The 12,059-nt window shown below is 42.3% G+C and overlaps 1 protein-coding gene across 21 annotated transcripts in view; it reads right to left on the reverse strand.

The window, feature by feature from the left end:
• Nucleotides 1-12,059, reverse strand: part of BBS9 (Bardet-Biedl syndrome 9) — a 461,967-nt gene that overhangs the window by 377,596 nt on the left and 72,312 nt on the right. For all 21 annotated transcript variants that reach the window (XM_038389485.2, XM_038389486.2, XM_043508761.1 and 18 more), the window contains one exon: nt 10,196-10,377. In XM_038389485.2, the coding sequence (XP_038245413.1) occupies nt 10,196-10,377 (182 nt within the window). The remainder of the gene's footprint in view (nt 1-10,195; nt 10,378-12,059) is intronic.

The raw sequence follows: 12,059 nt of genomic DNA on the forward strand, positions 1-12,059 counted from the left end.
AATCTTGGATCTCTTTACTAGATTGCCTTATTTCCTGGTTCACGGATGGCAAAGGATTTAGATACATCTCATACCATCTAACTCTAACCCTCAAGGATTATAAAGAAAGACAGTAAAGGCTTAAAATATTTGTTTCAATCACATACATTGCTAATATATCTGTGATGGGTTGGACCCCCGTTCTGGGATGCCACCTGATATACTGGGATTTCACTGAGCCCGCAGGATCCACTAGCCTGAGCTCCCTCTCCCTGTTTTGCTGAATTAGGCTCTCCAACTTCCAGCAGCACGCACGCACACACCAGCTGTAGAATCACAGAGTCTGCAAACAGCTCTCTATGAGAAGATTCAGCTAGGAAAATCACTCAGCACTCAAGTGCAGCTCACCTTGGAAAGTACACCCAAAATAAAATGGTCTTGCACTCTAAAGAAATCTATACAACATAAGTTCATAAATTTGCCCCCTCCCTCAATGCGGAGGAAGATATGTACAACTTTTTCCCCTCCTCCCCCAGTTAGAAATTGAACAAACTGGGTTTAATAATAAACAAAACCAAGTTTATTAACTATAAAGGGCAGATTTTAAGCGATTACAAGGGATAGCAAACAGAATAAAGCAGATTACCAAGTAAATAAAACAAAACATGCATTCTAAGCTTAAGATCTTAAAGAGACTGGTTTCAAGAAGTAATTTATCACCCTAAATGCTGTTTTAGGCAAGTTGCAGAGTTTCTGTAGCTTAGAGTTCCAGTTATTTCTCTTTACTGACTAGACTCCTGTCTTAGTCTGGACTCAGCCCTTGCCTTTCCCACCACTCTGTTCCTTTGTCTCTTCAGGTACTTTCAGCAATCTTTCTTCTTGGGCAGCAAGGCAATGGACAAGAGTCCTGTTTGCCTTATTCCCCTGTCTTACATAAGATTTACATAAGGCGGGAATCTTTTGTTTCCCAGTCTTGATCTCCCACTCCTCCTTTTAGTAGAAAATTACTGGTAGAAAAGTCCAAAATGATGTTAGTACCAGGTGACAGAATAATCTGGTAGTGTCACAGCTACGTGCCAGGACACCTCTGAGGAATGAGAGAGATTAGTATCTTCACAGTCTTATTGTTTCTTCCTAATTGCTCATCAACGCTCATTGCCTGTTGTCCGGGGGGTGTTTCCCAAATACACACCCAGTTGTAATTGTTACATAGTCAATATTCCTAACTTTAGATACAGAAATGATACATGCAAACACATTGGATAATCACATTCAGTAAATTATAACCTTTCTAATGATACCTTACAGGACCCATCTTGTATAAAATATATCTCAGTTATGCTATATCCATATCATCATCATCATATTTCCTTAAAGAATATGGGGTGTAATGACATATCTAACCAGTGAAAAAAAGGCAAAGAATTTGTACAAGAAAGAAGATAAAGCAGTGAAAAGTGATGCAGAGAAAGATAAATGAAGAGAGACTGAAGACCTAGCAATCGAATCTGAAGCTGCTGCTACGATGGGAAGTCACAGAGCCATTTACAAAGCAACTATAACCCAATGAGAAAATTTCAGAATAGGAAACGGGCCAATAAAAAGGAAAGATGAAATAATGCTAACAACTGAGACAGAACTGAAAAGTAGATGGGCAGAGCATTTCAAAGAAATCCCCAATAGATCCAGCCCCATCAGACTTCAATGAAACATGCAAACCTGAGCCTCCTCACATTAACTATAGTCAAGTAAAGGTGTCAGGAATACAGGTCACAATCAAGAAGCTGAAAAGTAACAGAGACGAGCAATGATCAAATCAGAGCAGAGACATTAAAAGCATTTGATACCACCACCTTAACGAAATTGACACAGCTGTGCAATGAAGTCTTGGAAAAAGAGACCTCGTTCTGACCAGTTGAAACATAGAATCATTGTCAGAATATCAAAAAGGGTGATTTTACTGAACAACAACTGGAGAGGAGTCACATTACCCTTCGTTATAGGAAAAGCCTGTGACACTACACAGATTGACAGAAGCAATGGATGCAAAACTTTGAGGAGAAAAATAGGCTGCATTCAGTCCTACAGGACCCCAGCTAATGTCGTCAACATCATTACGGCCATGTACAGAAATGCCAAGTGCCCTGTAAGGGTGAACAACCAGATAAACTAGTTCAACATAGACACTGGTGTGAAATAGTGCTGCCTATTTTCGCTGCTGTTGTGTGGGATTGCCACAGACTGGATAATGAAGAAGTGTACAGTATTAACAACATAAAAACTGGTATAAGGTGGGAAGATGGCAAACGTCTAGAAGACAGACTTTGCTGACAATATTGAGGTGCTGAGTGATACCCTCAAAAATGTTACAAATAAAGACAGACAACCTGGTAAAAACATGCCACATAGGGTTCAAAATTCGTTATGGTAAAACAAACATCCTTGAAAGACAGATATCAAGCAGTACGAGAAGGTTACTCATCTCGGGCAGTAACTGAGGTTCTTCAAGATGTGTGTCCTTGTGAGTGCTCCACATCAGGTGTTGGTGCATCCTGGCGCCGTTGATGGGAGATTTATGGTAGCAGTGCACGTGCGCAGTAGGCAAATCACAGTGCCATTGATGCCGCGTCTAGCATGAACATGACTTGAGACCTCCAGTTATTCTCTACCACAGAGTCCAAACTGCGAACTCTGAGGTAGAGAGGAGGAGGGCAGGTAGTAGAGCACCCACAGGGAAACACATCTTGAAGAACTTCCGTTACTGCACAAGGTGAGTAACCTTTTCTTCTTCAAGTGCTGTCTCTGTGGGTGCTCCACTTCAGGTGACTGTAGAGCAGTCGGAAGGCAGGAGGGACTTTGGGTTCATTTGAGTTGTAGAGGTAAGTACGGTTAGGCCGACTATGGAATCAGCTCTGGAGTCTTCAGTGACTGCATAGTTCTCAGTGAATGTGTAGACAGAGGTCTAAAGAGCCGCCCTACAAATCTCTAATATTGGAACATTGTTGAAGAACACTATCGAGGTAGAAATAGATTGTGTTGAATGTGCGTGGAGGAGATCCATTTAGACAATCTCAGAGTGGATATTATGCAGCCTTTCAAACATTTGGTAGTAGAAACAAAAAGTCTAGGAGATTTCTGGAAAGGTTTGGTCCTTTCCAGGTAAAACGCTAATGCTCACCTGACGTCCAATATGTGCAAAATGGTCTCTGGTGGAGTCTCATGAGGCTTGGGATAGAACATAGGAAGATGGATTGGTTAGTTTATGTGGAAGTATTATGTTTCCTTCAGTAAAAATTTTGGGTGCGGGCGTAATGTGACCTTGTCTTTGAAAGAATATTGTGTAGGGAGGATCAGACATGAGCACCCCAATCTTACTCACCCATTTGGCGGAAGTAATATTGACCAGAAAGACCACTTCCATGGATAAATGTAGCAGGGAACAGATGGCTAAGGGTTCAAATGGTGGTCTGGTGAGGCATCTGAACACCAGATTGAATTCCCAGGCAACGTTCCCTCTAAGTTTTCCCACCCATGTGCAGAATGAATTTTGTTATGTGCACCAATAAGGAGATGAGGTGTGACACATCAACTCCATACTGGTGCACATAACAAAATTCATGTGGTGGGGGTTGGGCCGAGGGGGTTTGGAGTGTGGGAGGGGGCTCAGGGCTGGGTGCAGGGGGAAAGGGCTCCAGACATCAAGATGTGCCCCTAAGACGACCAGACAGGGACTAGAATGGATTTTCATTTGTTTATCAATAGTCCTAGATCACCGAATAGCATGATCATCTTCCAGACCAAATCCAGTGCTTCTTGTTGAGTTGGAACTTTGAGAAGGCAATCGTCCAGGTAAGGGAAAATCATTATTCCCTGTTTGCAGATATGTCACTACCACCACTAGAGTTCGGAGAAAACTCTTGGTGTGGTGGATAGGCCGAAAGGTAGTACTCTGTACTGGAAGAGTTCATGTCCTACCGTGAAACACAGGAATTTCCTGTTATCTGGGTGCATAGTAATATGAAAATAAACATCTTGGAGGTCAAGGGCTGGAAACCAGTTCCCCTTTTGCAGCGCTGGACGTATCATGCCCAGTGTCACCATTTTGAAATTTTGAGTGTGTATGAACTTGACTTTCCTGAGATCCAAGACAGGTCTCCATCCCCCATTCTTCTTCTCGGTCAAGAAGTAGTGGGAGTAGAACCTCTTCCCCATGTATTGCGAAGATACTCATTCCACAGCACCTAGTTGTAGAAGATGATTGACTTCTTGTCATAACAGGTGCTCACGAGAAGGGTCCCTGAAGAGAGATGGGGTAGGTAGTCGGGAGGTAAAGGGGATGGTATATCCCAAATCATATGATCTCTTAACATCCATTGGTCCATGGTTATTTATGCCCAGATGTGGTAAAATGGGTGAAGGTGGTGTCAAAAGCATGGGGATGGATCGGGTGAAAGCACCGCCTAGTGAGGGAGATAGTCCAGACCCTCGACCAAAATTTCAAAATTCTGGCTTGGGTGAAGCCAACTGAGAAGCTGACATTTGAGCTTGAGGTGCTCTCCATCACTGCGAGCATTGGCGATGTCTTCGGTACTCATATTGTTGCTGTCAGTTAGAAGAGGAATCCCTGTTCCTCTGTTAAGGCTGGTATTGTCTTCTCTTCACAGGTGGAGTATAGATCCCCGAAGTGCAAAGGGTGGCTCGTGAATCCTTCATTGACTGGAGCACCTCATCTGTCTTGTTCAAAAAAGAGCTTCTCTTGGTCGAAAGGTAGGTCCTCAACCTTGGTTTGGAGTTCTTTAGGTATGCCAGAGGATTGTAACCAGGATGCCTGGGGCATGACTATGGCCGTGGCCATGGTTCTGGCTGCCTTGTGCGCAACGTCCAAAGACACTTGGGGGCTGTTTTAGCTATGAGCTGACCCTCATATACAATGGCCTGGAATTGTGATGGTTTCTTCTCGGGGAACTCTGCTGTGGACAAGCTGAGTTTCCCATAATTATCAATCGTTTTTAGCCAGCAAGGCCGAATAGTTGGCAACTTGGAATTGTAATGTTGTCAAGGAGTAAATTTTTATTCAAAGAGGTCGAGCCTCTTGTGGGGTCGATCTAAACTGTTGTTGTTTGCAATGCTGATTAGCAGCATCCACCACCAAGGAGTTGGGAAGCGGGTGCGAGAAGAGGAAGTCCACACCCCTTTGGTGGAGACATAATACTTTCTATCCGTCCATTTGCATGTCAGCAGAATTGAGGCCGGTGTCTGCCAGACTGTCTCTGCTCGTTTTAAGATCGCATCATTGATGGGCTAAGTGATTTTGGAAGTAGATGCAGGTTGTAAGATTTCTACCAGCTTGTGTTGGTTTGTCTACACTTCCTCCAATGGGATAGCCTGGCATTGGGAAACCCACTTAAACAGTTCCTGGAACTGTTTGAAGTAATTCTCTGAGGTAAGTGGTGGTGGCATGATTGCCTCATGCAGGGAGGAGAAAGAATTGTGAGCAGGCAATGTCGTTTCCTGATCAGTAGCTGTTTCCATGTTGGCCCCAACATCTTGAGACTCTGTTGGTTGCGGGGTGGAAGACGTGAGATTAGACCTCACCTCACCTCTATGAGCCGTGGTTGGCCTGGATTGGGGCCCTAGTAAATTGGCCAGGGTTTGCAATGTGCTCATTGCACTGGGAAGGCCATTAGTGGGTACGTACATGGTGGTCCGTACCACGGTTGGGCCAGCTGGTTATGAGGTATTTAGGATCTATCTGGTTCCAGGCTGGTCATCAGTCTTTCGGCGATGAGTGGTGCGGCAAGAAAGTGCATGGTTCCTGCCCATCATCATCAGTGGACGAATGTATTGCACCATGAGATGTATGGGGATCTCCTCTATAACTTACCAGAGAGCCCTCAGTACTGAGTAGTGGGGACTATGGTGATGACATAGCCAAGTCTCTTTGTTGCAGTAAATTCTGTCAGCACCGATGGGATCACTCTCGTCAGTGCTGACATTTGTGCCATCATATATAGCATTGATTTAGTGGGCGCCATCAGTGCTGACTTGGTTTTCTCAGCCAGTGCCAAATGCAATATCAGTGCCAGAAGTGGATGCACGATGCCTGAGGAGACACTCTGCACCAGATCCCTTATGGGTGAATTTGGTGCTGTGCAGGAGGCATGTTGCCATCTATGCCTCAACACAGTCTCCTTTGTTCGGGACTCGGCGGAGCCAGGACCGTCATAGGTGCTCACCAAACCAAGTGTCAGCATCGGGGGTAGCAACCTGGCAGGAAACTACCTATTTTTCCATGGTGCTCTCTGCAGAGAGGTCTGTGCACTCTTCCTCGATATGTTAGAGGAAAGCGTGTCTCCTGGGAGGAGAGCCCAGAAAGGAGGTCCACTGATCTGGCTCTGACTGGAGAGATTTCTCCATCAGTATCATTTTCAAGCACAGATCTTGATCATGCCGGGCTCTCACGTTCAGATTACCACAGTGGGTGCATTTTTGCAGGATACGCGTCTCCCCAAGACATCAGACACACAAAGAGTATCCATCTGAAACCGGCATTACTTCACAGCAAGAGCCGTATCGCTTAAAGCTTGATGGTCAATCGACCCCGGAGTGGGGACTTTTTCTTTCCTTAAAACTATCACTAACACTAACTATAATTTGTAAAAAATTAACTAATTATTTACACTTCTATCTTTTTTCAAGGTTTGGCGAGGGTAACAACATGGTCCCTGAGCTCCATCTTTAGCTGAGGATGGCTGAGAACGAATCGGAGGGCTCAAGTCATGCACACGCTACACAGGGCACCACAGCACTGTGAGACACCTACTGCGCATGTGCGACCCATGTGGACACTGCTACCATAAATCTCTGATCGATGGCACCAGGATGCACCAACACTTGAAGTGGAGCGCACCCACAGGGACAGCATTCTAAGAAGATCACATTAGAAGGCAAACATATCAAGAAAGTAGAATAGTTCAGCACCATATTGGCCAATGGAGATATCAGAAAGGAAGTGACATCAAGACACCCAATGCATTTTCTAAACTTAATGGTATACAGAAGTCAAAGATCTATAACATCAGAGAGAGAGAGAATTTTCAATTCAAACATAATCTCAGTGCTAACATGTGGCTGCAAAAGCTGGAGATCTACCAAAACATAAGACAGAAAACTAGACACCTTCAAAAATAAGTGCCTAGGAAAGATTCTGGGCATTGGTTGGAAAGACTTTATTGCCAATGGAGAGATCCATGAAATCACCAACCATAAGCTCATTTCCACCAGAACCAGAAGGAAGCATTGAACATATTTGGCGCATGTACTCCAGATCCCAACACACAGACTCGCAAATGAAGTTGTCAAGTGGAAACTAACTGATGAGAGGAAGTGAGAACTCCCAAGAGAAACCTTAAGAAGAACTTTTAGCAGGGAGGGCAAAATAGTCTAATCACAACACCACAGAGCAGATAGAAGCAGCAGCAAATGACAGAGAGGAATGCAATAGACTAGTTTCTGCCCTGTGTGCCTATTTTCACAAAAGGGATGCAGTAATAAATAATAATATACAGTATGAAACTGTAAGCAGATCAACATGCATAGTATGATTTAAAAGTTAAAAGAAAGCATTTTAAGTTGCAGCATCTTTAAAATGGTGAGACAGCCCCAATTTTTTAAAAAGTAATTTTAACTCCTGTCATAAATATAAAGGGAAGGGTAAACACCTTTAAATCCCTCCTGGCAAGAGGAAAAACCCTTTCACCTGTATAGGGTTAAGAAGCTAAGATAACCTCGCTGGCACCTGACCAAAATGACCAATGAGGAGGCAAGATACTTTCAAAGCCTGGGGGAGAGGGGGAGAAACAAAGGTTCTCTCTGTGTGATGCTTTTGCCAGGGCCAGAGCAGGAATGCAGGTCAGAACTCCTGTAAAGAGTTAGTAAGCAATCTAGTTAGATATGCGTTAGATTCTATTTTTTTGTTTAAATGGCTGGTAAATAAGCTGTGCTGACTGGGATGTATATTCCTGTTTTTGTGTCTTTTTGTAATTTAAGATTTTGCCTAGAGGGATTCTCTATGTTTTGAATCTGATTACCCAGTAAGGTATTTACCATCCTGATTTTTTTACTTGATTCTTTAATTAAGTGGTGATTCTTTTACTTTTTCTTTAATTAAAATTCTTCTTTTAAGAACCTGATTGCTTTTTTCATTGTTCTTAAGATCCAAGGGTTTGGGTCTGTATTCACCTATGCAAATTGATGAGGATTTTTATCAAGCACATGATTTGAACCTGAAGGTTCACACCTTGCAGAGAAAATGCAAAACCTGTGTTTTTCAAATTTAGGTTTAATTTATTAAAAAACAAAACAAATATTCACAGCAAATTTATCAAGTTGTAAAAGTTTCATATGTGTATTATTGATTCATTTATGTTAGAAAAGGAACAAAAGGGGAGGTGTGTGGTTTGTTCTCTCGACTTTTTGATTTGGTTGTTCATGTTCTTGGAACTATGTGCACTGAGGCAAGTTACACAAAAATCTGTTCATCAATCATACAGTTACAATGACACACACACACGATTTTTGTTTTATTGTTGATTTTCTTTTGTCAGGCTGCCAGTATCAAACCAAAGAAGGAAAGGAGGAAAATCTCCCAGTGTTCAGACACTTATGAGGATGTATCATGGTAAATCAGGCATTTTAATTTTGAAAGCATTACAGCTTTAACAACTAGTTACTGGTTTTATAAATTTTCAAAGAGCAGAACAAGTTGATGATGACCAAAATTATCACAACAGTAATGGTCATAAATTAACTATAATTTTCTAAGGGTCTCATAGATTCAATTTTGTTAATCTGTAACAGAGGTTGGCAAACTTTGAAAAGTGGTGTGCCAAGTCTTCATTCATTTAAGGTTTCGCGTGCCAGTAATAAATTTTACATTTACAGGAGCCTCCCAACGGAACCCCAGACTGGCAGCAGGCTGAGCGGTGCCGGCGGCTGGGACCCCGGCTGATAGGGGTCGGCGGACAGAACCCTAGACCGGCAGCGCAGGCAGCAGATGGAACCCCAGACCCACAGCGTGCTGAGCCGCTCAGCCCGCTGCCAGCCGGGGTTCCGGCCACTGGCCCCACTCAGCCCGCTGCTGGCCCAGAGCTCAGTCCATCCAGGCCGACAGCGAGCTGAGCGGGGTCAGCAGTTGGGACCCTGCCTGGTGGCAGAGTGCCACTAAAAATCAGCTCGCGTGCCGCCTTTGGCACGCATGCCGCAGGTTGCCGACTCCTGATCTATAACTTGCAGAAGCAACCTCATGAATCCAGTAATGTGAGGGTACCAGGGTTTCATTTCTGATTTTCCTTAATAGGAACAATTTTCTTTCATGTATTTTTAAGAATTCATTTACCTGTCCCTGGCAGGTACTAAAAGGTATTTAAAATACTGTCTTTCATAAGTCTAGCTGAGACTATTTTTTCACAATTGCCAGTAAAATTGTATGCTTGTGATTCTCCAGGCAAGATAATTGAGTAATTTAAAAAGTCAGCTACTAAAAATATAACCTTGGACGGAACTGTTTCCAAATGCTGTGCCATAAGTTATACTACATTTGGTCAAGTAATTAGGTGTGCATGTAAATTCCACAGTTTGAAATGATCACTTCTTTAGTGCAGTGCAACACATTTGATAACTCCTTTGCCATATTCAAGTATTTCCGATTTTCAAAGAGGTAACAGAAATGTGACTTTAACACAATTCATTCTTTGTTAATTTCGTAACATTCTAGAAAGCATGTTTAATAAAAACCAGAAAACTGGCAACACTTTCGTTCTTTCTGAAGTCTGAGAAGTGCACTAGACTATATTTGTGAAATTACTGAATTTTTCTTGCCTTTTTATAGGAGACTATACCCCACTGTCAGTTTTTTCTTTGAAGCACAGCACTAATAAGCTTGCTCTGAGATCTGACATAGGCCTACGGCAGGGTCCAACAGGCATGATGAAAACAAATACCTTATGTGTCCAAGAGCCACACAGTCTATGGTTTTGTTTGCACATTTGTAATTAAGAGGCAGTGAAATGCTTTGACCTGAATACATTTAATATTACATTTCCTATGCACTGTTAAGTATGGTCAAAGTAGAACAATGACAAAAGTATTGAAAATTGCTATATAAAAGTTAGGTGGTTATGGTGGTACTATACAACTATATGAAGAACGGATGTACCTTGTGTTTTTGTGGACTCCTTGATGATTTTCTGAAGCTCTTTCATTTCTCTGTCAAGTTCTTCATAGTTTATTTCCCTAGATTCAACCTTAGGAGCCTGGAACAGAGAAGGATCGGTACCAAGGTAGGAACACTGTAGGTGCCCACCGTCACTCAGAGTAACTATAACACCTTTCAAATCTCTGCATAAAGAGAGACAAAAGCTCATTAAAAAATTGAGAGGAATCACACAATCAATTATAAAACTCTATAGGGATATTCTCTGATACTGTTTCTAATAGTTTGCCGCTATAATGATATTTTAAACAAATCTTTCTTTAAGATCATTTGACCAAACAAGAAACAAAAACACTTATTACATTCACATTAATAATAAAAACAATCATGTTTATTATGACATTACCCAGGGACCAAGCAAGAATGCTGCCACTCCCCCTGTTTTAGGCACTGTACATACATAGATTATGATGAAGTCCCCGACCTAAAGAGCTTACAAACTAAATACAGGGTATTGGAAAAGGACAGAACAAACAGAGTAAATAATAGATGGTTGCAAATATCATGTTTGTTTTGGTTTTGTCTTATTTAAATCCATTCAGTGATATTAGGTTAGGAGGAGGATCAGTTAAATGAAAAGACTAATGAAAGGAAGAATGAGACAGGTTGGTGCAAACAGCCAATCAGTGGAGAGACTGTTCAGAGTGCCATTCTCTGGCAAGATACTATCTACAGTCTCTTTCCCAAATGTCAATTGGCTGTTTGGAGAGAAACGCCCCATACTGGTCTTAGTGCCCGCCAGGAGGTCTCGCTTGCACTGTTCTGGGTCCAGTGGATACTGGGGGGGGTGGCCCTGGGTGGGCCCCATTTTACCGCCTCCACACTCCCAGAGCAGCAATACCTACTTGAACTGCTTTCTGCAACTAATGTATCAAATATTTTGTCTGTATTTTATTCCATCTAATCATGTACCATACATATAAAACATCTTTGAAAGGTATTTAATAAGTCACTGGTAATTAAAGGAAAGCTGCTACCCATTCTGCTTAACTTGAAATTTGTTATAGGTAGGAAGAGGATTTTCTCAACATCTACTAAATAAACAGTAAAGCAATCCTGTTAATGTAAGGCGATAATAAACCAGTTTCCATTCTACTTTTAAATTCTATATGTGAAACCAACTTTAAGATTTAGTATTTTTAGACATCATGATAAGTCACCACAGTCTTGGCCTGCAATATAGTCTTATTCAAGCCCGAGGCCTCTCCAAAATAGACATTGCCATTGCTGTCAAATATGGTGATTTTCTGGTGTAGAGACTAGGATGAAACTACCAAAACTTCAGGTAGTTCCTAGATTCAACGCTTCACTTAGATGATCAAGGCTAATGTACCATACCACTATACTACCTAGGCCTGCCTAGAAGATTTCATTATACCAAGTTCATGCTGTAATACTACTTTTAAGAAATGATGGAAATACTGTAAATCATGTACAGTAACTCCTCACTTAACGTTGTAGTTATGTTCCTGAAAAATGTGACTTTAAGCAAAATGATGTTAAGCGAATCCAATTTCCCCATAAGAATTAATGTAAATGGGGGGGGGTTAGGCTCCAGGGAATTTTTTTTTTTGGCCAGACAAAAGGCATTATATATATATATTTTAAACATGCAATTTAATACAGGTATTAAACTGGCTGGCAGCCCCCCATCAATTCCCCTGTGCCTGCCCCCTCCCCACAGTGCTTCCCGCCCGCGGACCCCATGGATCAGCACCTTCCCCGTTCCCCCCGCCTCCTGCCCGTGGTAATCAGCTGTCTTGCAGCGTTCAGGCGGCTTGTGGGAGGAGCGAGGATGCAGCACGCA

The sequence above is a fragment of the Dermochelys coriacea genome, chromosome 2, assembly GCF_009764565.3.
Source record: "Dermochelys coriacea isolate rDerCor1 chromosome 2, rDerCor1.pri.v4, whole genome shotgun sequence".
Classification (NCBI taxonomy): Eukaryota; Metazoa; Chordata; order Testudines; family Dermochelyidae; genus Dermochelys; species Dermochelys coriacea.